The following is a 27010-nucleotide window of genomic DNA, read 5'->3' on the forward strand; positions in this document are numbered from 1 at the left end:
CCGGCTGCTGGGCATTGGCACTGGGAGGGAAACCACAGGGATGAGAGGAAACATTCAGGCCAGGGTGGAGCGAAACTGTGGCCAGCAAGAGCTGCTCCCATGGCTGGCCCATACCAGACCCGCCGGGCCCCATCTGGCAACATGCTGAGAGACCCGGAGCCCCTGCACGAGGACGTACCTGCAGGAGCATCCTCCACCCCCGCCGCCTCTGGGGAGTGCGGATGGCACCTTCTCATCCCTCTCTCCAGCTCTCTTGCTCGTGCTTTCTCCTCTGATTTGAGCCACTTCAAAGCATTCCTGAGAGCTGCTCATAACTCAGAGCCTGGTGGGTGTTTCAGCAGCGCAGGGCTTTGGGCTGGACCGCCTCTGTCGCTGCGCGCAGGCCTCCGCCGGGCAGGGACATGAGGGAGAGGAGGTTTGGTCCTCTGTGTTCTGGCCTTTCACATCCACCGTTACATCCTCGGTGCAGCACCGGGCCCCCTTTCTCCGTGCAGGGGTGGTGGGGGCTCTGCAAAGGGCCACTGGTGAGAAAAGGGGCTCCCCAGTGATGTGATCTGGGGCTCTTTGTTCCAGAAGAGCATCAAAGGTGGGTTTCTCTCAGCTGCTGAGCTGCATGCACACCGCGTTCAGCTGCTGCGAGGAGCACAGAGCCTTTTGTGCCCAGGCTGGCTGTCACCCGCTCCCAGGGCGTGAAGCACCTGGGGACCCCAGGGGCAGGAGGACCCTAGGCAAGCGTCTTGTGCAAAGATGCAAGTTTTTGCTTAACCCCTGGGAGCACGAGCAGTGCTTGCAAAATGCGGATGTCCAGGTGCATACGTGTTTCACTGACCTTTGCTGGCACCAGCTTCTCCATGAGTGGGTCAGATGTGGCAGGGCACGTTGGTGTGCTCGGTGGCCCAGGGATGTGTGCCCTTGCCTAAGGTGTGTGTGCCTGGGGGCTTGGTGTGGGGTGATGGACATGGCCACTCCGTGCTAGCTCAAGCACGAGTGGGATGTGTGCTGCACGGGACCCCAGAGCTGTGCCAGCCATCTTGGTGGCATTTCTGATACATGGCTCTGGCATGAAATATGGGGGGGGGGGGGGAATAGATGGGCTGAAAGGCTGATCTGGGGTCTTCTCCACAGCTCCTTGCTTGGAGGGATCAGCGTGGGCAGGGAATGCTGCTCAGCTGAGGCAGTGTCAGAGGGAATGCTCAACCCACCTGTGGGGACAGAGGAAAACTGTGCTCAATGACTTTCTGCCCACCAAAGTGGCAATCTCACGGGTGACACCCCTGGCCGCCAGGTCCATGGCACAGTGTGGATTTGTAGGGCCAGCCGCTCGGCTCACACCGCTCCTTGCCGCTGCTGACACACGAGCAGGCTGTGCCAGCTGCTGCGCTCCGGGGGTCTCGGGGGCCGCAGGCTGTGGCACGGCCGTGCTGGTGGAGGAGAGGAGCAGGGAGCAGAGCTCGGGCTGCCCCGTGCCATGGCCGTGTGGGCAGTGGGACAGCCAGGGCTCTGCCTTTAGTGACTAACCGAAAGATGACTCGGATGAAAGCGGATCCATGCAGTGCTGGGGGCCACATCCCAGTCACTGTTCTGCCCCTAAACATGCTTTTAATTAACGCTCTGCGGTGGGTGGGAAGAGCTGACTCCCGAGCTGAGTGTGGGGCTGCCGGATGGGGCGAAGGCACCCCAGGGCTGGTGGGAATTGGGTCTGGACTCTTCTCTGAGGGCTGCTTTCCCACAGCTGCTGGAACTCGGCATGTCCCACGGGGTCTCCTCTGCCCAGGGAGAGCTCGAAGGCTTTCTTGCACAGAGTGGTGTCCCAGGCCAGGCTCCCACCTCTGAGGATGACAGGCATGTCGTGCTTCAGGGGAAGGCAGCAAAGGTGCGAGGCGATGCTGTAGGTCTGTGCCTGGTTCACTACCAGCTCTGGGGCAGAGAGGGTCTTCCTCGGTGTCTGTGACATGGTACCAGTCTTACGTGGTACCTGTGGGTGCTGGTATAAGAAACACATTCTCATATAACCTGCTAGTCTGTTTTAATCTGGTTAAACCATCTCTCACACATTTCTGCAAGCTAACACTGCATGAAAAGCCTTAGCTCTAAATAAATTAATTAATTTAATTTCCAGGCATCCTTCTGCAATAGTTTTGGGTTGGGGAGCTGTGCTCTGGGGCTGCTGTGCTCCTCACGTCTGCCCTTCTCTCTGCCTTGCTGGGTTGCTTTGGTGGCAGTGGCCTGGAGATGGCTCTCCTGTCTTTCCCTAGTAGGTGGCTCTTTCAACTAGTCCAGATCTTTCTACAGAGCCTTAATTGTTAATGCCATGGGGCCTCTTACCTCTGCTTAAAAGAAAAGAAAGGGCCCACAGCACCTTGACCAGTGGGGTTTTGATTACTGTGATGATGATGTGACAGGACGGGTGCAACCGTGATGGGAAAGGAGAGGTCTGATCTCCCAGGTAAAATATTTATGTCACCTTTGAAATTGCATTGTGAAAGCTCATTTTACGAGTTAAGAAATGATGATGAGTAGGTGATTGTAACACCTGGCTGTGACAAGCGGCATGTGTCAGGCGGGTCCCGCAGCTGGGAGTGCTGTAGGTATGTGCAATCTGCTGAACCCCTGAAAGATGGATGAACTGTTTACTAACCCACTGGTGATCATTCTTAATCTTTATGTATCCACTATGGGTACGTTAGTGTGTGTGTATTCGTATGGAGTTTTAACATGGTTTTATACACCATACTACGTAGCTAAGTGATCCAAGCAGCAAGCAGGCAGCCCCTGTTGGCAGCCTGCGGTTTGCAGAGGCTGTGCAGGCAGCAGCACTCAGACTAAATGCAGCAAGGCAGAGCATCTTCAGTGGCCCTCAGAGCCACCTGGGAAGCACCACGTGCCTGGCCTGAGCTGCTGGAAAGGAACATAGCAACACTGTATGTGAGCGCTGGAGGTGTGAAGGGTTGTTGGGAGGGAATATGCTTGTTTTTTCATTTTTTTAAAAACAGATTTTTATCTTTTAAACGTGTGTACCAGGACAGAGGGATTTGGGCTCCTTCTGTTCACTCTAGCTATCTTTCCTGTCTCGGGTTTCTTGGTGTCCCTGTTGTTCCTAGGAAATGGCAGATAAAAAAGCCTGACATGTTTCTTTTTAGCGGTCTTCCCACCGCTATACATCTTCTTTTATCAGACTTTTTTCTTTTTCCTCTGGCTCACACCACATCACACACATGGGACGCCACATCAGGCATTTGCAGTCTGGGCGGCTTTACCTCCTGCCAGATCCTACTGCATTCACCCAGCCCTGGCATCCAGGGACATGTTTCTGTCTGTCCTACCTTTGCTGGTGGCCGTTGGTCTATCCTTAGCCCTCCCTCCTGCTGTCAGTGTCCACCTGCTCATGTCCCTACCTGGTGCTGACCCCCATGGTTTGCTGCAGCGTGTGATGCCCTGTACCCTGAGGCTGGGGGCTTGTGTGCTACGGAAAAACTACCTGCAGATTTTTTCACCTGAGTTTCTTGTTGGAGCACTTACACCTTCATCCTAGATGTTCTGTAGTAACATCTTGTTACTGTGGGTTTTGGCTCATTAATCGTAGGTTTGTGCAGGCCCTCTCTCAGGGAAGGGTCTGTGTTTCATGAGGCTGCAGAGTCACCTCTGCAGGCGGTTGCGTTTGCAGCGTGCTCCGTGCAGCTCCCGGCCCGCTCTTGGCTCCCTGCTCCTGCCTGGCCAGCGGATGCATTCCCGCAGTTGTCTGAGGCATGTCAAGGTATATGAAGCATTATCCGTTTCCTGATGTCTGCTCTTAAATCTGCTGGAATTTCTGCTCATGGCCATTAAATACAGTCCCGTTGTGGCACACAGCTTGTCTTTTGCCTGACAGCACAGGTAATGCTTCCCAACCCCGCTCCGCTGAACTTGGCTAACCCCGGGGCGGGAGGCTGCCTGCCCTCCTGCTTTGTGCTTTGCTGGATGACTTGGAGCATCCCAGCAGAGCAATTCCCATGCTGCTGGGGTGAGGGAGGACGTTTCTCATGCAAGTCAGGGTGCTTCCAAGGTCCAGCATACCATAATGCTGAGTAGGAGCAAGTACGTAGTTAGGGAAGTATGTCTGGGTCACCACATGTCTTCTGTTGCCTTAATGATCTCAGAAGCACAATATCTATGTCCTGTTGGCTTCTCCACGTGGTACTTGCAGCTGTAACTAATGGATAGAATAATTTGTTAGAGTGCAGCGATGCCTCATGCAGTGAGCGCTGTGGTGGGGCACAGGGCTCTGCGGCCGGACCCTGGCATCGTATGGGCAGTAGGGAAGGTCCCGATGGGCAGCGAGTCCTCTTTTAGGAGCAGCCTTATACCCGAGAAAATGAAATTTCTTGCTCTGTTCCAGATTTGCTGTAAGTCCTCGGGAAAAGGTATTTGTGCTCCCATTACCCTTTGGTTTTGGGTAAGGACGTGGTGGTTTGATCTCTGCGCTGAAGCTGTTGGTAGGCAAAGGGGGGATGCAGCAGTGCCTGCCTGCATGGGGGAGCTCAGAAGAGCAGCTGGAGACTCAAAGCTGTTCTGACCCTGCAGCAAAGGGAGCCGTGAGTCTCTGTAACAGGCACGTGCATGGGATCCGAAGTTGTTCTGCCTGGACCCCTAGTGCTTGAGAGCTCTGAATAGTTGATGGAGATAGTGTCCTTTACATACGTGCTTAACTAACGGCCATGGGCAATGACCCCTTTGCACTGTTTCCTGGGGTACACCCACTGCTTCTTCCCAACAGCTTTTCACAAGGGTATCTTCCTTCTGAAGCACCAACACTGCAAATTAATTTCCCCATGGCAGTCTCTGAGTGGGATACAGCACCTCCTTTGCCTCTGCTCCAGCACTTCAGGCTGCTGCTGCTGTCTTTATTTGTCCTGTGCTGGCAGCCAGGTACAGCACCCCTGGCACAGGGAGGCCCTGGGCCCTTGCTGCTGGATGGAGCTGCTGTTTAAGTGGCAGGTGAAGTGAAATAGCCCTTTGGTGTAATGTTCAAAAGAGCGGTGGGATACTGATGCCAAGAGCGTTGTTAGAGACTTATAAACAGCTCTGTTTTGTGGCTTGGCGGAGAATGGGCATGATTTTAAAGGTGAATAAAATGCATTAGTTTTACAAGCAATAATCACGCAATAAACCTGAAAGCGCATTTTTTCATAGAGCAGCCCAGGTTGGAAGGGAGCTCAGGAGATCACCTGGTCCAGCCTTTTGTGGGAAAGGGAGCCTAGGTGACATTACCTAGCACCGTGGTTCAATCACATCTTGAAAACCTCCAGCAAGGGGGGCTCTACCATGTCCCTGGGGAGGTTGTTTCAATGATCAAATGTTCTCACTGTAAAAATACATTTCTTGTAGAAAAATGAAGATTTTTTTTTCTCCCTTTGGTCTTGTCCATGTCCATGTGCAGTTGCTGCTATATGAACAGGTCTGTACTAACTTTGTGTCTATGTTGTTACCAGATACCTTATAAACTTTGTTTAAACTTATAAACTTATATATAAACTTATAAACTTAAGCAGCGGTCTTGGAGCAGATTCCGGTTTCTAGTGAAACCAGTTTGGGGAGTGATAGGCGTGATTGCTCTGATGCAGGATTTGGGGGGGAGCCTGCCATTTGCTCTGCAACATCTCCAGGCTGCAGCTTGGACCACAAACTGGCAGGAAGGTTGTAGCCTGAGGCTGCGCCAATAAAGGTTTGTTTGCATCTCGCTCCTGGCTGGCTGACCTGGAAAATTAAACCACATCATCCAGACAACCAAGTTTAATCTCTGGTGTACCGGAGCAGAGAAATATATTTTGGTTCTTTTGTTGTCTGAAATGTTGGTTCTTCAAAATCCCATTGGGTTTGGAGAAGTGGGGTCAAGGCACAGAAGAGTGGGTGCTGGCAAGGCTGCTAATGAAGACATTAATATATACGTTTAGAAATGTGACTCCCCCTGCCTCCCCCCACGCTGGGCTCTCCCTCCATGGTTTCCCAGCCTGGGGCAGCACCCGTTACACCTGCAGCACCCCCTTGCTGGCAGCCCACCCTCTTTCAGCTGTGCTGCTTGCCTGCATGTAACACTGTCACCTTTCCTTCCCGCTGAGCACAGGACATGCTTTTTATAGTAGTTTCAGGTGCTTTCTGTTTTTTCCAGGGCTATGTGCTGCAAGTTCTCAGTTGTGGTGCTGAAGCAGGGGCTTTGGTGACGTAGGCAAAACCTTGGTGACGATGGGGGGTTTTGGGGCTGGGGGCACATGCTCAGTAGGTGCTGGGTGTTTTCTGAGCGCCTGATGCCTTGCAGTAGCAGGCACCATCAGGCCTGCCCAGCGTACAGGTGACGGAAGGACTCACAGTGGCTGAGCATCTCTGATGAAGCCAGAGCCTTTGTCAAGGGCAATGTCTGTGAGTCTGTCCAGGTGGTTTAGGGGGAGAAATGGAAAGAGTTAAAATCCTGAATGCTTGGCAGGTATGCTTGCTTTGAAGGACCCCTAGGAAGGTGGAAGACAGTTCCTGAGGAGGTGAGAGCTATGGAACTGCAGGTTGGGAAGCCTGGATCAGGACTTGGAGCCCAGGCCTGCTTTACTATCAGACTCGTGAGAGCAGTGCTGGGCAGAGCCACACAACGGTGTGGGCAAGGCTGCTTTTGGCGCCTGGGTCTGGGATTTTGTCCCTGTGCCACTGGCTTGTGTGAGCTACAGCAAGTCCTGGCCCCCCCTCATTTCACTGTGTCTGACATGTTCACCTAGACTTTGAGGTTTGGGCAGGTCCCTATTTGAGCTCAGGGGGACCGCCTGTCCTGTGTGAGGGTCTGTATCTCTGCACCTTCTTCAGAAGCGCCTAGTGCTGACCAGTCCATGGGCTGTTGTACCAGCTGGTCCCTGGCTCTATCCAGTCTCTAAGCAAAGACCTTTCAAGACCCTCTCATCTATGCAGTGCTGGAAATGCAGAGCATCACACTGCTGGTACCCCGCTGCCGCTGCCTGGCCGAGTGGGGATCCTGGCTTGGGGAGCTTGTCCCAGGCCATGGTGGTGCTGTCTCCTGCCCATGGGTGTTTTGTGTGGACTGCTCTGTTGCTGATGTTGCTGTGACAGTGCTGTAGGGACCAGGCTGCGCTCAGTGGTTTTGGCTGGTAACTGCTGTGAATGTACCTGGAGACACGGTCCTGATGACTTGTACAGAGACCGAGTGAACTGTCAGGAGCTGCATAAGTGATCAGCATCAGATCTCCCGCTTCCCAGTCCAGAGACCTGTTTCCTTGACTACACCGCCTGTAATGGAGAGAGAAGAGGGTTTTTTAACTGCTTCAGCTGGTCTTTGCAACAGGCCTATACCCTGTCAAGAATGCTCCAGAAGCTCCTTGCTGCTTTTTTAGCACATGAACGGAGAGGATCCCTGCTGTTGGCTTCAGTAACCACCTGAATGCCCCTAAGGAGTATGTATGTACCTGCTGGGGGCGGGCGGCTGAGGTCCCGGGACTGACTTTGCAAGACCCCTGGGGGGGTCATCCTGCATTTCAGGTGAGGTCAGCAGCAGCTCTATCCCAGCCATCTCGCTCCCTGCTTTCAGAGGTCCCCGGCTCACCATCCCCAGAGGCTTCAGCCTAAACAGCTCTTTGCCTCACGAGTCTCCCCCTCCCAGTGACTCACCCCCACCCCAGGGCTGTGCCGGGGCCGGGGGGGGCCATGGGGCAGGGCGGGCTGCCCCACCGCTCGCAGCTCGTGGGACCCCCGGTGCGGAGAGATGCGCAGCCTCGGGGGGGCGGCGATGCTGGCTGCGCGCCGTCCTCCTGCACGGCTCTGCGGGGGAGGGGCCGTCCGGCGGCCCGGCGGGCAGGGGGCAGGGGAGGGCACCGGGTGCTGCCCCTCTCCCGGCCCAGGCCCAGCCCCAGCCCCGAGGGCGGCGGGGCGGTCCGGGACCGATAGGTGGCGCTGTCCGCTTCCCGGCCGCGCCGCAGCCAAGCGGAGCCGTCGGGCTGCCCCTGCCCCCCTGCCCCCCTGCCCCCTGCCCCCCTGCCCCCCTGCCCCCCTCCCCCCTGCCCCCTGCCCCCCTGCCCCCCTGCCCCCTTGCCCCCTGCCCTTGCCCCACCCCGATCGCTCACCCCGCTCAGCCCCTGCCCCAGCACTGGCGGGGCCCCCGCAGCCCCCCACACTCGCCTGCTGCTGCCTTGGACTTCACCGCCAAACTGACATTGTGTTCTGCTGTAAAAAGGCAAATAACTGCTGGGGATCACAGCAGAGGACATGAAATTCTGATACATGCGTATATGGAGAAGTTTTATTGAGTGAAAATACGGATATTTCTCACCATGTTGCTAAAAAGCATCTGGGTGCCCCTCTCCTAAACAGATCCGCTTTTTGACACAGCTTTTATTTACCAGTGAGTCAGGATTTGGGCTGCCCTGGGAGGGAGCGATCCTGTGGCAATTAGGAGCTGTGCTGTTGGAGTCCTTTTCCTGCTCTTCCACTAAATCACTCCGTATCCTTGCGTAAATCTTTTAACACATGTGCTCTAACTTCCTATATGGAAAATGAGGCAGATACTTTCTGCTTTTCACAGGCACTTCAGGATCCTCTGTAGACAGCTGCGAGGGATTTGTCATTATAAAGCCGGGAACTTGACCCCTTTGAGATGCCGGCACCCCTGTGCAAGGCTGGGATGAGAATCCCTATGGGGTGGAGGCAATGGCTGGTGCTGATCTGGGATATGGGACTGGAGACACAAGTCATTCTGACTAGGTCCATCTCTGCTGGGGAGCATGGGCCAAAAAGCAAGAATATGGGATTTATTCCTGGGTCATGACGTCTGTCCCTTGGTCACCACAGGCACAGCAAGTGCAGGCAGAGCTTCCTCCGGGGGGACTCTGGTACTGAGCAGTGCAAAATCACCTGCCGGTGCCATGCTCGCAGCTAGAGCACCGCCAAACACCAGCCTGGTGTCTCCTCTGCCCCACTCCTCAGCAAGAGCCATCTGACTCTCCTCCATTCACCAAGGCGGAAGGGCACATAGACCCGCTGGTCCTTCACTGCTGTCTTCTGCTGGTGACCTTCAGCTGAAGTATTTAAACATTGCCTGTCTCCCACTAGAGATAGTCTCTTCTCCTGGTATGGTCTTGCTACTTCCCCCAGTTTATCCCCTTGATTTGCTCTCTCCAACCCTGAAGCATTTAGCCGTTTTGCTTTATTGCTTTACTTCTCCCCTGTGGCTTCGCTCGGCTCCGTGAGGTCAGTGGGGCTTGGAGTGACAAGGCTGGAGCTGCCACTCAGGAAACGCTCACCAGGAGGGCTCCTGTTTAAGTCAGCGTTCACTGACATCAGCATAGAGGCAAAGCAGGCAACCTTGCGAGCAGATGAGCTGTTGGGCCAGGAAGAGGTGGTCTTCAGCACCTAAGATATTTACCATTTCTTTTCCCTCTCTCATTCTTCACTCCATTCAAGGAGAACTGATCAAACCCTACTTCAGTTGCCTAAAAAGAGCTGGTTGACATCTGTATTGACAGCTGATCTCCAGGGAAGAGGGCCCTGGTGGAGAATGGGGAGCTGTTGGTTGGTTGTGTTTTGAAGTGGGGTTTTTTTTTCAGAAAATGTAGAAAATTCCCAGTGGGTGGAGAGGGAAAGTGAAGTGAACTATGGAAACTGTGTGTCTCATGCTCTCTGCTGAAACACACCCTGGGGAAGGCATATCCTCCATAGGAGGAACAGCGGTGTTGGCCACAAACCAGGAAACCCTTCCTTCCCCGGTACAGCAGGAGCTAAGTGATGTAGGCATCGTTTCCATCCAGCAAAGCTGGTCCTGGTTCCTCTTCTTGTACCTCTTCAGCCCTTGGGACACCCGCTGGAGTGGTGCAGGTTGCGCTCCAGTGTGTGCTCCCCTTTGCTCATCTGTTTTTTCCAGAAGACTGGTGTTACTGGCGGTGCTGGGCTCTGTGTTTGGGCTGTTCACTGGCTGTGCTGTGAGAGCATGGGGGACATTGCCAGATCATGAGTAATGCTCTCGTGCTGGCTGAGCAACGTGGTTTGGTTGCCCGCTCCCAGCCTGGCTCCAAAATGATATGGCAAGAGGTGTCATGGCATTGGTCTTTGCTTGGCGCAGATAGGCACCTAGGGCTGCACGGGAGCCAGGCTGCTAAAACGGGCCTCTTATCTCATAGCCGATCCCCAGATTGGTTAAGACCCACCTCTGGCACCCTCTGCTCCTGTTGCTGCCCCACAGCCCCCTCGCTGTCTCCAGGCAGCTCACAGAGGGGGCCCTTTGTCTGCAGCTGGAGAGCAAACTTAATCTTGCCCTGTACAAAGGCAAGAAGGTGACAGCTGGTGGCACAGGGGACCAAGGGGTGGAGGAAGGGCATGTGCAGCAGCGGGCGATGCAGAGGTGGTTTAGTCTCAGGGGCTGAAGGGCCGTGAGGCAGCTGCCAGGCTGGGTGCTGCAGACCTGGGGGAAGGCAAGTGGAGAGGGTTTGGAGAAAAGGACCTGCGAGGCAGAAGCAGGGTACTGGGAGGGCTTTGCAGCGGCAGGGGGGGAGCTCGGTCTGAGCTCTTCCTTTCTTGGCTTGATGCCTTCCTCCTCCTCCTCTCGCTGCTATGGCGTTTCCTCCTGCAGGCCAGCAGAGACCCGGACCCCACTCCATCTCTGGTAAAGCTCAGGCTTGCCTGCTGGCGCAGGCTTTGCCCGTCGGCCAGACCCCGTGCACAGCAAAGGGGGGTGTGCTTGGCTGCTGGTTTCCTGCAGGGTGATGCAGACCCCTCTGTGAATCTGAACAGGCAGGCAGCACGCCCCCCGGCTTTCTGCATTGAAAGAATTCATCATACAGTACTAAGTAGCCATTGAAACCAAGTAACTTACTCCTTTTCTTTGATAAAATCCTTCTTGTAGAAGGCTGCGTGTTGTCTTGGCGGCTGCCAGTGCCCTGTTTCTGGTGGGAGCCCCTCTGTGCCCCCGCAGCACTGCAGAATAGAAATCCAGTTTTGTGTCGGACGTACGGTTCAAAGGCACCTTGGCTGTGCTCAAGACATTCTGCTGACAGATTTTCCCATGAAATAAGAAGTGCTAGCTGTTGACATACAAATGTATCTGAAGTGTAAGCTTTTACTGTCAAATTTCACTGCTGCTGGCTTAAAACGCAGAGGCCGTTTAGGGGGCAGAGGTTGTCTGAACTTTAGCAGAAGTTTGTGTTGTGTTTTGAGTTGAAATTTAGGTTACTGCTGCTCCAGCTACAATACCTGCTTACCTTCAGGAGCTGACCCTGGTCCCAAGCTGGGAAGGACCAGCAGAAGCAGGACTGTTCCCTAATTGCCTCTGGCAATCTGGGAGAAGCTGCTTGAGTTAATCGACCTGTCTCTCACACTTCCTTCTCTGTAAACAGTAAATAGGAATTGCATTAACCCATCCCATGTAGGTCAGCAGTGTCAGGATGTATAGTGCGTGGTGATGCATGTGAGGATGACTAAGAAGGCGCACGAGGCTCGGAGGCATCGTCTCCACCCACAGCCCGGGTACCTCTGCTGCTCCCACCTCTGCCTGCCCAAGGTCCTCAGCTCCCAGTGACTGTCACATGTTCCCCTGCAATTGCTTTAGATCTTGGCTCCCAGGTCCCTGACCTGCCTCTTCATCACCTTTCTGATGGTTTAAGCTTTTTTCTTTTCTTTAGGAAAATGAATAAACATCAAGGGCTGCCAATATCTCTAAAGCTGCTTTCTGAGGCAGACTGCTGCTCACAGATGAAACTTTTTAAAGCAGATATGTCAGATCCAACATCAAAGTAACCCATCAAAAATATCCCCTTCATAGCCCTCTCATTCATATTGCATGGACTTAAACAATAAAGCCAGGCTGGTTTTCAGTCCTTTTCCTGTCTTGGAAAAGAAACTGATTTAGGAAAAAAAAAAAACCAAACCACAACAACAAACAAAACAAAAAACCCAAACCCGGTGTTCTCCAGCAGAGAGGCAGAATTTGCTCTGCAGGGAGCTGGTCTCTCTCAGGAAGCACTGGAAGTGGCCGTTTCGATTTAATACCTTGCTCATCAGCTGTATCTGTTGTGCACAGGAACATCTTATGTTGCAAGGACTTTGCTCTTTTCCATGAAATAGGAAGTTGCCCTTTTAGGATTAAGAGGTAAGGGCAGTTTCTCGGCTGACGTGGGCCGGCTGACGTGGGCCATCAGAGCTCCACCAACTCCAGCAGCTGGAAGTGTATTCCCTCTCAGTCCTGCTGCGCTTGGCATTTTCCTAGGGTTATATAAACATCCTGCTTTATAGATGGGGCTGGGACATGCAATCTGCAAACTGCTGACAGTCCCTTGCAACATGCAGAGCTGCACCAGAGGCTTGGGCAGCCCCGTGACATCGGGGAGGGATTGGAGCCACCTCGGGCAGAGCAAAGCCATTGGGAACCCACTGCAGGGCATGCTGTGGCTGCGGGTCAGCCCAGTGCCTGCCGCTGCTGAAGCTGTTGGGAGCCAGTTCAGGCACAGCAAGAGGCTCAGGCCAGCAGGGCTGGGCTACCTGCACAGCAAAGGTCATCCGCAGGAGTTCTGTCTTGCTTGTGTGGCCCCACCTGAAGTCTCTCACCTCCTTGTGTCTTCCGAATCCCCTCCTGCAGATGTGACTTTCCATCAGTTTGGGATGCTGCAGGAGCTGGACCCACACACCCACTGCGCTACGACCAGGCTTTTCTCTCTAGGAAGGCGTAGGAGTTGAGGTTTATCTCCGTGCTGGCAGGCAAAGGAGGATGCCACACCTCTGGGAGCTTCTGGGGGCTGGGTGGAGCGGGGAAGTTGAGAAGCAGGACGTGGACTTTGAGGAGCTGCATTTCATGGGCTTGCCTTGAAGCCAGGGCACTTTGAGATTTCCACGGGCCCAGGGGAAGGAGAGTAGCAATAAATCTGGGTCATAAATAACAGCCCCTTGCCCTTCTAGTGATTTCTGTCACTGTGCTTTTTTGACAACAAATGAAGTAACAGCCTGTAGTCCATGGGGGCTTTTCTTGGCTCTGAAGCTGAGAAAGTGCTTGCTCTAAGCCAGCTTGGCTGCAAGGAGCTCCCAGCTCTGGGTGTGAGGGTCAGAGGGGAAAGGAAGCAAAAGCACAGATAGCACATCGTAGGGATCTTTCATTGCCTCAAAACTGAGCTCTGGGAAGCTTGATGGGTGTCGCTGTGGCTGCTCCTGTGGGACCTTCCAGTGCTGCAGCTCCAGGAGAGCTGCACGCCTCCTTCAGGAGAAGACCTAAGGGAAATGCAGACCAAGTACAACCTGTAAATGCCTAACAGATCTAATTCCTGGGACAGGAAAGTCATCCTAGGGTGACTGGTGTGGGATGGGGGAGACCTTGCAATAGAAGATAGACAGACATCCAGTCTCTCTTTGGATGTGGCTGAAAGATAGTTATCGTCATGTAAAAGATCAGGAGTGGTAATGAGATGCAAAGAGATCCTTGTCTCTGGGGTGGGAAACTTTTCAGGAAGCCCCAGACAGTGTGGAGCATCTAGAGCTGTGTCTTTGCTTGGGATGTTTCTCCCTGGAAGATGCCCAGTTCATCCTCCCCTAACCATCCTGCTGCTGCCTAACGTAAACTCCAGCCAGACCTTTCCAGGCAAACCCCTGGCTGAGCCTCAGTGTGGAGAGGCTGTGGCTGTTTTTTGAGGAGGGGGTTATTTTGCTTTATTCCTTTGTCAGCCTTCCTTGAGTTTTGTCAGCTCTTCTCTCTATCAGCTAGAAGTTTGCCAGATGTAGAAGGAAAGCACTATGTCCGAAATGCTTTTTTAATGTGTTATTCAGGAAAATAAGGAGAATTGTTTAATAATACAGCTCTGCCTCTGAGTAACGTGCATCACCAGGGGTGTGCGGAGGGAGACTGCCTGGTTCTCAGGGCAGGGTAGGTTGTCTTCACATTCTCAACTCTGCAGATGCTCAACATTTCTGGCATGCGAGAACTGGGCTGGACTATTTGCCTTCTTTAGTGCCTGGAAGCAATCCAGCCTGCCAGTTCCTGCAAAGCTCATCCTGTGGTTTAGTGGATAATACTGATCCTTGTTCAACTCCCACGCTTTTGTGCCTTGCAAATGGGTAGGGAAAGCTTTGCAGAGCTTGTACTGTGCTGGGATCCCAGTTCATCCCTGGGGAAGGCAGCATGAATATTCATTATGCTGTGGAGTGCTTGCTCCATAGTTTTAATAAAATGTTTATTATTACACAGGAATGACCATGAAAATCATGGCAGGTTGTAGCTGGTCGGCATGTGTAAATGATGTAAAGTGGCAGCAATAGCTGAGGAGGAAGGGTTGTTTCTTTGAACTCAGTGAAGTGTCTTCACAAGTGCACTTACAGGAGTCTGACTTCTGCTGACATTGTCTTCTTCCCTGCCAGGACGAGTGTTTGGTGTCTATGTTCTCATGCAGTTGTGAGGCTGACTGTACTCAACGCATGGTTGACTGAGCTCAGGGACCAGGAGCTACGCAAACCTGCGTTTTCTCAAGCAATTAGCAAAGCTGCTGAGCGATGCAAATCAAAGTGACAGCCAAATCAAGACCAATCCATTAGAGATGAGCATGCAGGCTTTGTTCCGGGACTGCGCCAACATGACTAAAAGTGAATCCAAGTGTCCCAAACCTACGTTATCCTCAGCAGGCCAAGGACAATCTGATGCTGTTGCCGCTGTGTTATCTCAGCTAATGAGCAGCTTGGCACGGTTGGTGAGGCTGTTCCTTGTCCACAGAGCAGAGCTGGGACAGTGTCCCTGAGAGGTGCAGAGGGGACATGGTGCAGGAGGGTCTCAGTGAACCAGAAGTGCCACTGGCTTTCGGTGCTAGGCTGTAGGCTGTCCCCAGCCTGTCTGCCCTCAGGGACAGCGGGGCGCAGCTCTGTCCCCTGAGAGGGTGGAGAAACGGGTCTTCCGTGTCTGAGAGTTTGTTTCAGATGGGCCTCATCAAAGCTGCGAAACACTGAAGCTTTTAGCCACATCTGCGCGACACCGCTGGCCTCCACCCGTGTAGTTACCTCTGATGAAGACAGGGTGGAGGTTTCATCAAAGAGCAGGACAGCACAGAACAGAGTGGAGTTTGCAGTGAGCCCTGCCATTCTGCCTGCGCTCCCGCCTCACCTAAATCTGTGGATATAGAGAAGATAGATGAGGTGAGCAAATTTTGGTATGAATGTGGCTGGCAGCAGACACAGATCATGGATTAAACATGTGCATTGCAAGAAAGGGGCTTTCTTGAGGCAGACAGAGAGGCCTGCTGTTGCCTGCGGCCCTATTCATCTCCAGCTCTGATGCTAACATCATTATCAATGTGTTTATATGAAGCTTGGCTGCAAAATGGCTCATCATCCTCCAGTTTTTTCAAGCGAGTCTGTAGCTTTACTAAATACTCCTTTTATTGTGCTGCCAGGGGCTCTCCCAGAGGCCAGTGAAGGAGGTGGCCAGTTTGGCCACAGTGATATCTGGACCGGAGGTTCAATTCCTGTGTGTCTTAAACCTGTCTGCAGACTGGCAAGTGCCAGGCAGGCACCTCTTTCTCCAAGTAATTGACCTGCTTGCGTGCAAATCGGCCTCTAGCTGCTTCCACCGTGCCTGGCTCGCTGGAGCTGCAGGTGAGCATGCCCCTGCCATTAGCTTGCAGACCTCACTGAGTGCCCGGGCTGTGCTGGCGATGAGGACGGGGACAGCCCAGCCCCACTTCTGCATCGGGTCACCATCCCTGGGGCTCTGAGAAAGCACCGAGCGCTGCTGGGGGCCGTTGGCAGTTCTCTGCCGTGTATGAAACAGCTGTCCGCCCTGCAGCTGGCAGGCAGCGCTCTGCCAAGTCACAAGCGACCGTTGTGGAGAAGGCTTCTTTGGAAACCACGTAGAGAAGCGGAGCCGGCGCTGCCGATGAGATGCGTGGCAGGGGATGTGCAGCCTGCGGCGGGGGCTGGAGCTGGGCAGCTGCGTGTGCTGGCGGAGCGATTAAGGGCCCTTCTGGTCCGAGGGTGTTGCTGACGTGTGGAGACGCGTGTTTCTGCAGAGGAGTGCTCCCCAGGGACCGGGCACTGGCTGGAGGCAGCAAGGCAGTTTTATTTGACTCTCAGGAATGTCGTCTGGTCGTTAAACCAACCAGACTGGGGGTACTGTGTGCAGGGGGATTTTTCCAGAGGCGGGAGGGGAAGGAAGGTATGTAAAGACAGAGCTCAGGTCTGGCCGTTTATTCCCTTGTGTTAATGTAAACATGGCTGTGTTGGTCTGCCCTGTGATTACTTGTCTGGGAATAACAATATCCCTTGAGCTTATAGACACTGCCAGTCCCTGCTGAACGAGACAGGCTGATGCTTAATGCACTCAGCGCTTTCCTCTTGTCATTCCTTTATAAGGAAAAACGGTTCAGATTTTGTTTCTACCTTATTTTAACTTCTCCTAAACAAGGGCAGTTTAATTCTGTTGGTGGAACATCTAGTCCAGCACTCCCTGACCTGCTGTGGTTATTATAGGCACTAGCACTGCAAATTAAGATAAGTATTACCAAATATTCAGCGCAGTGAGACTGAGTTCGCTGGAGAGTGGCACGCACAGTGGGGTGGCGAGAAGCAATAATGGCAAGTGATCACTTCTCGTTGTGTGTGGCTTGGTGTGATGGCAGTGGTCACATCTCATCGGAAGGGGAATTTGCCCTGTTCCCCTTTCCCTGCTGGGCTTGGCTGCAGGGGTCAGGTGCGAACAGAGGATGGGCTCAGTGTGGGGAGAGATAACCCAGCCCTGCCTGTCACTGCGAGGGAGCGGGTCCAGCTCTGCTCATTCAGGACACTTGGACTCTGTTGTCCTCACCTAGAAACAAAAGCATCAGAGCTAATTGCCTGGCAGCCTGCAGCAAGATGCTTTGTGCAACTGCCCCCGGGCAAGGGCCGAGTGCCACAGCTGATGGCAACACAGTTGCTGCTGAAGTGTCTCTGAGTTTTGCCCTATTCCAGGACCCCTAACCTCGGCCCATCTTCAGGGTTTTACTGTCCTGTTTGTTGGGGGATTGCCAGCAGGGAGTTTCTCTCCCCCTCATGCTGCTTGCTGGAGATCTCCTCTCCTGCCTGGCTTGGTGCCACCTCTCTCCGTGGCTGGTGCTCTGCCCTGGCGCGCTCGTGCGCCTCTTTCCCATTTAGGGCAAACGCTGGATGGCCCTTGCTTTTGGCCTGCTTGCAGCATATCTCCCGACTGATTATTATATTTTTTTCTTTTTTGGGGGGTATTCTTTTGTTTCTAGAGGCTGAAAACCCCAGCGTCCCCCAGCCACATGTGCTGGCTGTGGCTCCTGCCGAGAGATGGCTCTTGGAAAGCTTCACTGGGGCAGGCGTGGATGGGGGGAAGCCTGAGTGTCATCCTGCTCTCGATGAGGCATGGTGTTGACAGTCTCTTCTAGCAAACAGGGTGAGCCTGAGGGTGGCGGTGACAGCATCAGGTCCCTCCTTCGGTAATGATTTAATCTCAGCAGAAACAAGTGCCCTGCAGCAGGGAGCCTGCAGGCACAGCGCGAGCAAGACCTGGGGCAGGCAGAAGTGGCTGAGCATGTGAAAGGGAGAGAAAGTCAAAAGAAATTCCTCTAAAATCTTATACACTAAATCAGATTGATTTTTTTTTTTTAATCCAGATTTTTAAATCAACTGTGCAACTCTGCATCTGTAGAAAAGGCTGAGTCTGTGCTAGCAGCACTCACTGGCTATCTGAGAGACATAGAGGGGAGCCAAGGCTGGTGTGCTGGTGGAGACCTGGTTGGGGGGGGGGGGGGGTGTTGTGGTCCCCTTGGCCCTGTCTGTTTTTTCCAGCAGGAGAGGCGACTGGAGTCTGAGCACCCAGGCTGCCTCTTGTGTTTGGGGTAGACCCTTTGAACACAGAGCTCGGGGTTGCTGCTTTAGTGCTGCCTAGCGCAGCTCAGCTAGCTGGGACCCTGGAGCCCGCCTGGTCATGCTGGGATCTGGTTAGTGGGGCATTACCTGAGCTGTGTCTTTTGTGTAAGTCTGAAAGGGTTGTAATAAACTTTTTGAGAGGACAATGTAATGAGATGTAAAAGCCAAGGCAGACCCTGCCCTCCCTGAAGGCAGCTGGTCCCACCTCGGATCCAGGCTGTCCCATCTCTTTCCCATTTGCACTCCTTGAGCCCAGGAGTTTAACAGCGCTGATCTTGCCTGATTTTATGTATGTGCCTGTGTCGGACCTGCAAAGTACTCCCGGGCAGCGGCAGTGCAGGCAGTGGAGCTGAGGGCATGGTGCCCCTGGCCAGACCATCACAGGGCGATGCCAGGGGCACCCACATGCCCATCCACATGGAAACAGGCGCACACAGCCCATGGATTTTGGCAGCGATGCCTGTCCACTCGGGTACCCTTCCCATCCCTGCGTGGTGGAGCTGGAGCAAAGGGAAGCGGCTGGCGGTGCTCAGTGCTGCTCGGATGCTGACCACCACACCTCAGCATCCCTGCTGGTGGTTTTACTGGCATTTGCCAAAGCCTTTAAAAGGAAAGGAAAACTCTGTTCATTCTTCCTCTCCTTCCTTTCCTCCTGCCCTTGTGTCCTTGTCCCGCTGTGCGGTGAGCTCCCGCGCTGTGTCCATGCTGCCCGGAGGAAGCCGAGTGGGTGTGGGGCTGCGGCTCCATCTGGGAATTGTTCTTATCAAACTGGTTTATGTCAAAAAGGAATAATAATAATAAAACCTTTGATGGTAAGCAGGGAGATCAGGAGGTACAGCTGCTCTCGAGGCCTGACCTGCAGCTTGTGGCACTTCCTGAGCCTTTACAGAGAGTTTTAGGGTCTTTGTGCTGCAGCAGATTTTGTTGCATGCCTGAAATATCTCAGAGGAGCAGGGAGAAACAGCGGGGGGCTGGCGCAGGGAGCGCGAGCTGCTAGAAACAGCTCTCTGAGAAGCAGGGGAGAAGTATAAGAAAAGCAAGTTTCCTGCCATGAGCTGGTATATTTATGACTGGAAAGTTTTGAGTTGAAAAGGTCGAAAGCAGGCAGCTGAGAGAGCGGCAGAGGCAGTGGCTGTAAAAGCCGCTCACGCCCTGCTCTGCAGCAGGGATTGGAGGGTCCCGTGGGGGCCGGGTACCCCAGTGTGATGGAAGAGGGACAGTGACACTGGAGGGGTGAAAGGCAGTGCCCAAGGTAGCTGGGATGTGTGTGGAGAGGTGGGATGGAGTGGGATTTGCACCCATGGGGCTGCCATGGGGGTGGGCTCGGCATAGGGAGCTCACGCTGTGCCTGCCTCCTCCCCTTGTGCGGGGATGGAGTTTCCAGCCCTGCCTTGGACACCACGTGAAAATGAGACATGCACATCTGGAAGAGGAGTGCATGCGTGTAGCACTGCCAGTTTATTTATTCTTGCAAATTCTCCCTAATTAGGGACTGCTGGGAACTTTGCAGCAATGGAAACGGCCTTTTTCCGAGGGGTTCAATGTTCTGGCTGACCCTCGCCTCCCCTTTTCTCCCCTGCAACTACCATAAGACTGCATGTGGTGCAAACGGCAGGGAGGACTTCCCTGCCTCGAGGTCCAGGCACTGCAGTTTCTTCTGGAGTCAGCTGCACCCTCAGCTGCACGGGAAGGCTTTGCAATGGAAACGTGCTGTGCCATGTGTGTGTTAAACTCATTAGAGGATGAGCGAGGTTTCTGAAGCCTCTCATTTCTATTAAAACATCTGTGCTGTCACACAGCACTGGTTTTTATGCCTGTTTGGTCTTAATTTTAAAATGCAGTAATTAATGATTACATTTTTAAAAAAATAATTAAGATAATTAAGTCAGTTTCCTGCTTGGATCCTAAATGGCACCTCCCAGTTTCTTAGGAAAGTCTGACCTGAAACTAAAAGAGATGAACAAGGGCACGAGACCGAGTTTGTTTTAACTGCGTGAGGTTCAGGCAGATGCAGTTCCTGATCCTCTTTCCATTTCCTTCCCCTGCAAGCGTTCCCCGCCGTTCAATCAACATCAGGGAGCTGCGCTTCGCTTCCCTTCCCAGGCACGGGGGCTGCCAGCCTGCTCCGCGCTGCGGTGGGGACCCCCCGGCTCCCCAGCCCTCCTGGGACCACCGGGGCGCTGGGTGTGCGCTTGGCTGGTGCTGGGGCCATGCGCCTGGGCCAGGCTCAGCGTTTCCCTTTCCAGGCTCTCGCACGCACAATAGCCGGAATCGCTGGCTCGGCATGAGATGCATCAAGCTGGGCTCCGACACTGGTGTGAGGTTGGTGGGGCCTGCAGTGAGCTTGGCCCATGCATACAGTCCAAATTACCTGTTGGAGTTGACGAGGCTTGGAGTGCATAGGAAGGTCTTCGTTGAGGGGCAGAGCTGTGCCCCCACAGCCCAGCCACGTGCCACTGGATCCGAGCACAGTGGGTGCTAACCAGCGGCATCCTTCCTGCTGGCAGGCGCTGGGACCAGGTGCCTGGTTTGAATCCCACCTTAGCACTGGTGGAAACCCAGGGTGACTTCATCGGTCCCCACAGAGGCAGGGGAGGTGTTGGGGACCGTTAAAAATTTGCAAATGTGAGCCACGGGAAAGACTCGGCTCTTCAGATTAGCAGGTGAAAGGATGGATGCTGGTTTTCTGCTTGCCCTGCTCGGTGTAACCACGTGATGTGTTCCCTTGTCCTGTTTGAGAGCAAGCTGGTACCTGCTCTGCATGCTGGCTTGGTGGAGTTAAACCTAAGACAAAGTTAAGCCTTGGCCCCCACTGCTGCGTCTCCGCTGGAGGTAGGGGAGAAGCAGCTGTGGGGACCTTGTGCCTGTGGTTGTTCCTCCGCTTGCCCAGTGCTGATGGGGCCTCTCAGCGCCAGGGGTGTCCCAGAACACCAAGTCTGCAGTTTTCCCTGTTTGTGCAGTGGATGCCTGAGAAGCTGTAGGCTCAGGGACCATCTCCTTCCCCATGTCACATTGGGTTTCCAACGAAGAGCCATGCCCCACCTTGAAACCCTTTTTGCTTTTTGCCCTCTTGATTTCACAGCAGTCCCTTCATATCTCCCATCACTAGCTGTTAAAATCTTCTCATTTCTAGCTCTTATTGACCTGTTTATACCACAACCATGTTTGGGGTTTGATTGGGGCTTTCTTTTTGTTCCCTTGGCAGCAGTGGTGTTTGCCCTCAGCAGCTCTCCCCTGTGGCGCATCGACATGTGATGCTTCTAGCAGTCTCATCCCCTCTCCACCTTCAGTTCTGCTGGCTATCACTCATGCTGGGTAGCCAGGATGACTCAAGATGGAGCACTAGTGATTTCTGCTTTGCTGCTCAAAGTATCTTGCTTACCACATTCTAGGAGCGCTCTTGCTGTGACTGCATGGCGTTGGCGGCTCATGGTCATGCTGGGACCCACTGGTGCCGTGAGGTCCTGCGCATTGATGGAAAGACTTTATTAAAAGCCCTTTAGGTACCGATCTTCCTTTGTTCTTCCAGATTTTATCCTATTTCTGTTATCCAGTCTTCACGGTTACCTGACCTTTTCTGTGCACAGGGGCTGCATAGCTCTGTGGCACTAAGGGATGAGATCTGGCCACATCTCCTTTGTCAACAAAATCAGTTAATGATCCAGAAATCTCAAATCAGCAAACCTATTATGAATTTTTTAGACTTTTCCCATGATCTTAGTTTCCTTGCAAAGGAAGAAGTATGACTAGCACTAAAGTGTGACCGTTCTCACTGTGTTTCCTACTCATTGGGAAGCAGGAAGAGCCTGAAGTCTTGGGAAAGAGCCTTTCTTCATGACAGTTCCTGCGTAATCAGCAGGACTGGATTCATGCCGTCATTGACATGAAAGCATGGGTGGAGATGATGGGAACTGCGTCTCTGGTTTTGCTTCCAGAATCCCCCCCGTTCCCAGCCAGTGACACTGGCACTTCCCAAGGAGCTGGGGGCTGGATTCGACACTGCTCACCACTGCAGCCAGGTCTGGTCTTATTACTTGCCAGCTCCCTATTTCTGAGTGATGTCTGCTATGTGCCTCAGTTTCCCCACCTGTAATACAGAGATCATTGCACTTCTTCCTGGTGGATCTGGAAGCAGAAATGTTTTCTGGGCACAAGAACTCAGAAAGCACAGGGAGCAGAGGAGCAGAAGGGAAAGTCATTGCAAGAGTCTGTTTTTTGGCTTAGGAAGAAGAGATGTGACTCACCATCCCTTCGCCTTTCAAATCTGCCTTGTCTGGGTTATTATACGTCTGTTTCTACGTGCTCCCCTGCACTGGTGCTGCCCATCTGACAGCAGCCAGTGGATGGTGCAGCCAGTGCTGCCCTGTACATTGGCTCGAAGCGATGCCGTGGGGGTGCTGGACCACCATGGATGCTGGGAGTTGGTGTTGTGTGGTGCAAGAGCCTCCACCCACACACTGTGCTTACCCAGAAGGGCTGGGAAGGATGTTTCATCTGTGATCATCAACAAGAAAAGATATTTGGACTCTCAACAGAAACATTAGGTGGTTAATAGCAATATTTGTCTGCCTCTACATAGTACTTTTGGTCACCAAGTCTCAAAGCATTTTATAGATGAGGCCAGAATCAATAAACAGGTTTGTTTTCTAATTAAAATAGGAGGAGAGAAGGGAAGGTGCTGTGGATTAATTACCTGCTTTTGTGTATGAGAGAATTTAAGATTCAGGTAGCCACAATGACTCATGCCACCTATTCTAACTGAGCCTGACGCTCATGACTGCAGCAGATTGTGAGAGCGATAAGAGCTGCATGGGTTCAGAAAAACCTTGACTTGTGGGAGGAGGAAAATCTGCCTGAAAGACTGCATTCTTAGCAGCTTGCAAGGAAACTGTGCAGTGCTGGTTAAAATGTGCGTGGATAGGAAAGTCCCTTTTCTGCCTTGGCCTATCTTGGCAAAGGATATTCTAATGCTGGCAGCTACCATCTCCTTGGGTTTTTTGTCTCTTACATTTTTCTTCTCCTTGAAGTGACTTTCTAGGTCTGCTCTGCATCATGGTCCCCCTGCGCCTATGTCAGGGCAGAGGCAGTGGCCAGCACTGGCTGCTTCTGGAGGAGATTGTGCTGTGATCTGGAGAAGCCCTTCAAGGTCCATCACTGCCTGGAGTGCAGGAGAACCCAGGGATAAGGTACAAGGGGACACGAGTCAAGGTTTCTTGCAGCTGCCAGCTATCATGGTATCAAGCTAGTTTTAGCTTGGTATCTGTAACTAAGTGATCAGCAGATTTTACAGACTGTGCCTTTTTGGGGTCAGGAAACCACTTCTACGCCAACAAAACAACTTTGCAAGAAGTTTATTGCTCATCTGGAGAGCAGAATGATGGCGAAGAGAAAAGGACTGGGCAGTCAGTGCCCTCTGTTAGTAAGGAAATAAGAAATATTTCCATTGTAATGCAATACAGCAAGTAAAGCCATTGGCTTAAAACCCTCCTGCAGCCGGTGATTTGCAGAAGAGGGATTGTCCCTTGGGCAGCAGTTGCTGTGTGAAGTATCCCAAAGTTCTCAGCTGACCAGGAGCTCGAGTACTCTGATACGATAGTCAGTGAGACCCTTGGTTATGTGAGCAGCGGGAGGAGTAAGCAGCAGAAGAGATGTGATCTGCTCCCTTTCTTTTGAAAAGTGAGTTCGCACTCTTTATTAAAATAAAAATAAAAATCCAGTGACAAACACTTGTGAAATGTTGGGAGAAAGGAGCAGAAAAGCCAGATAAGGGACTAAGGGACTGAAGAAAATACCTGACACTAAGGACAGAAGGAGCAGAACCTGATTAATTTATCAAAGGGAATGCAGGTGATGTGATCAGTGTGGGAGATCTTTCATCATCAGGAGAAGGCTCAGGGTCCTTAATCTCCTCGATCTACCAGACAGGGCAAAGCAGGGCCTGTGCCGAAATTTGTTGGGATGAGCAGCACGGCACATGCTTGTGCTATGCTGATGGGGAGCCCTGGAAATAAATTCCAGGGGAGGTGGTGAATTTTCCATCCCTCTGGGGTGGGTGCTTAGCTTCCCAGGGCTGCCCCCTTTCTGGAAGAAGTATTTAGCTAAACACGAGGTTTTGGGTTCAGCATGCAGGTAGAAAACCAGATGAAATGGTGTTTAGTTGTGATGAGCAGACGGGACAAGTCAATTATTTTTTTGGTCTCTGGCTGTTGCGAAGCCATGCCTGTGACCATGGCTAAGTCAGATAAAGGTGCAAGAAAGTCTCCAGGAGAGAGAAGGATGGGCCTGTCTGCCGAAGGAAAGCTTGCTCCTCCTCTACTAGCAGGCGCTTGGGTTATGTGCTGTGGAGTGAGTTGTTTACATACCTTCCTGCTTTAACTATTTACTATTAGAGCTCTGGATATTCTTGTTATTCTTCGGCTGCTGTAATTTTCCGTCTTCCTCTCCCCCTCTCCGTGTGTTAGGTGCACATGGGTGCAATATTAACCAGCTGGTTTTAATGAAAATGAACTCCTACTTACAGTCCGGATATTTTATTTCACACTTCTTGGGGCTCTCCTCTAGGCCTGTTGGTTTGCTAAACCTTTATTAGATCCAGGATGATAACGTCTTTGCTTAGGGGAATGCAGAGTGACCCAGGGAACTGGGACTAAACAAAACTGCCTCAAGCTCTTCTGCTGCTTTGAGCTTCTTCACCAGCTTCATGAGACTGGCGGGTGTCATTGTGACACTCACTACTCATAATCCATGAAACAATAGGGGTTTTTTTCTAGTGGTTTACTTCTTCTTGCCTCCAGCTGACCTCAGAAACAGTCTCCATCACAGTGCCACACCGATGCCTGTGTGACCTAGTTCAGGGGGTGCCACCAGCTCCAGGCAGTGGGTCTGACGCTGAATCTTATGGGGTTTGCAAGGGGGGAGACTCTGAACATCAAAAAATGTGCTCAGTCCTTCCCCAGGTGACCTTACTGCTTTTTCAAAATCTTTTTTATAGTATTGATTTTTGGTTTGTCTTGCTTAGTTGATTTTATCCCCTTTAAGCCCATTCTACAACCTGGGGCTGACAGCCTCCTGGGGAGTCATGGTGCTTAAGGGCCTTGGCAAAAGGCTGGTCTAGGTCCTGCTGCCCCAGCAACAGAGCCATCGACAGATTTTAATGAAATAGCTTTTTTTCTTGTTCAGTAACCAAGGTTAACTATTGACAGCTACGTTTCTACCTGCTTGAAATGGATTGTGGATGTGACCTGCATATGAGCAGCTGAGAAGAGAAAAATAAAGCCGCTTTCTTTCGAAAATCAATGCCCTGGGTGTGGGCCAGCCGGCACGGGATGCTGCATGATGTGGCAGCCACCGCCGCCTGCAGAGCATGCAGAGCCGCTGGTCCATGCTCGGTCCTGTCCTGCTCTAAGGCACCAGCGTTCGGGTACCGGGGCTGCTGGGGAGGTGCGCAGCAGGGGCTTTAGGGACCATGTATGGCACAGGGAGGCATTTACATTTCCATATTGTGATTGCACAGAGATGCAGAGCCTGTTCTTCTCTGCACTGTTGTGGTATGTTGGTTTCTGACATCGCTATGAGTGCAAGAAACGAGAGCGCTGTGCGCTGCTGCCTGTGAAAGGGGAGGAAAACCACCGTGTCTGTCCGAGTACCAGCTTCTATTGTCAAGGTGTGTTCTCAGGACTTTTAAGCTGTTCTCTTCTCAACTTTTAAAGCAATGCCTTACCTTGGGTTAAAACTGCAAGCTATTAACAGCATGGAAAACGTGGAACTTCTTGAGTCTGGGAAATTGGTGCTGTTGGTTTCATTTTCTGGTTCACATACACTCTTGGGGAGTCTGTGGTGTTTGCAGACTTTGGAAGTGTAAAATTAAAAGTGTGACATAATTGATGAAGCACGTATTTTCTGCAGGAACATATGGTAACAGTACTACTGTTTTGCATAATTTTTCTTTATGGTTCACCCAAAGTGGACTCTAACCCCAGCCCATTAATTCTTCTTTTCCTGTTGATGTGCCTGGACACATTTCAGTGGGTATCATCACTTTTAAATGATGCTACTAAAACACAGGGTGGGGAGGATAAAAAGAGGGTCAGGAGGGCAGGATCTGAATCAACATGGGAAGGGAGAAACATCAGATAATGAGTGGAGAGCTGCACAAACCGGGAGGGTGTGAGAGGTGGAGGGAAGGCAGCAGGGCGCTCGAGGGGGCTGGTGTCAATGCCCAGAGGCTGGAGAGGAGATGTCTGGCCAGAGAGGAGCCAGCTGCAGCACCCTGATGCCTGGCGCAGGGGTGTCCGGTTCAGAGGTGCCTAGTGCAGGGATGCTGGGCCCAGAGGTGCCTGGCTGTGTGCTCGCTTCGAGGCAGGTTTTGCAGCCCCTTCTGCTGCTCTGGCCGTGATCTTCCAGAGCTGGCTGCAGAAGTGGCTTGGCTGGGGTAGTGCTGCGTTAGCGCTGCTAGCTAGTGCTCCGGTTTGATTTTCAGAAATTATAAAAATAGAGGAGGGCGGCCGAGTGGCTCCTTCCCAAAGAAGGGCAAGCTGAAAAGGGAATGGGTTACCGGTGCTGGCAACATCAGTGCCCTAACCCACCCGGTGGGGCTGGTTCTGTGGGGCAGCCGAGGGTCGTTACCTCTCCCACGGGCTTCGTGCCCGGTGCGTGTCCCCGGGATGCGGGGGGCGGGATGCGGGACAAGCTCCAGCGTGGACGACGCGCCCCCCCCCGCCCGGCGCTGCGCGGAGGGGCCGGCGCGGCGGCGGGGGCGGCGGTGACGGGCGTGGGGAGCAGCCAGTGCGCGGCGAGGGGGCCGGGCTGGGCCGGGCTGGGCCGCGCTGGGCCGGGCCGGGGCCATGGCAGGCTGCCCGCGGGCGCGGGGGCCGGCCGCAGCCTCTCGCCCTCCGCCATTCATTCGGCCGCAGGCGGCGGCTGCGCGCACCCGCCCGCCCGCGCCCCGCAGAGCCGGGGGGCAGTGCCCCGCGCCCCGCCATGGCCGACCCGGCCGTCAACGCGCACCTGGAGGGCATCATCTCCGACTTCGAAGGTGGGTGGCCCGGGGCTGCGGGTGCTGCTGGTTCGGGGTTGAACCGGGGAGAAGCGGGAGAAGTTGGTGCGGGCCGGGCTGGGCAGCGCGCGGCTCGTCTGCGCCCCTGGCAGGCACCGCGCAGCG

General features: G+C 53.2%; 1 protein-coding gene across 4 annotated transcripts in view; it reads left to right on the top strand.

Moving 5' to 3' along the window:
- Nucleotides 1-27010, top strand: part of SEPTIN9 (septin 9) — a 144306-nt gene that overhangs the window by 41434 nt on the left and 75862 nt on the right. The window contains exon 1 of one of the 4 annotated variants that reach the window (XM_037410287.1): nucleotides 26721-26884. The exons of the other annotated variants lie outside the window; for them this stretch is intronic. Within the exon in view, the coding sequence (XP_037266184.1) occupies nucleotides 26830-26884 (55 nt within the window). The 5' untranslated portion in view covers nucleotides 26721-26829. Of the gene's footprint in view, nucleotides 1-26720; nucleotides 26885-27010 lie in introns of those variants that run through there. 4 annotated transcript variants of the gene reach the window in all.

The sequence above is a fragment of the Falco rusticolus genome, chromosome 1 (genome assembly GCF_015220075.1).
Source record: "Falco rusticolus isolate bFalRus1 chromosome 1, bFalRus1.pri, whole genome shotgun sequence".
Lineage (NCBI taxonomy): Eukaryota > Metazoa > Chordata > Aves > Falconiformes > Falconidae > Falco > Falco rusticolus.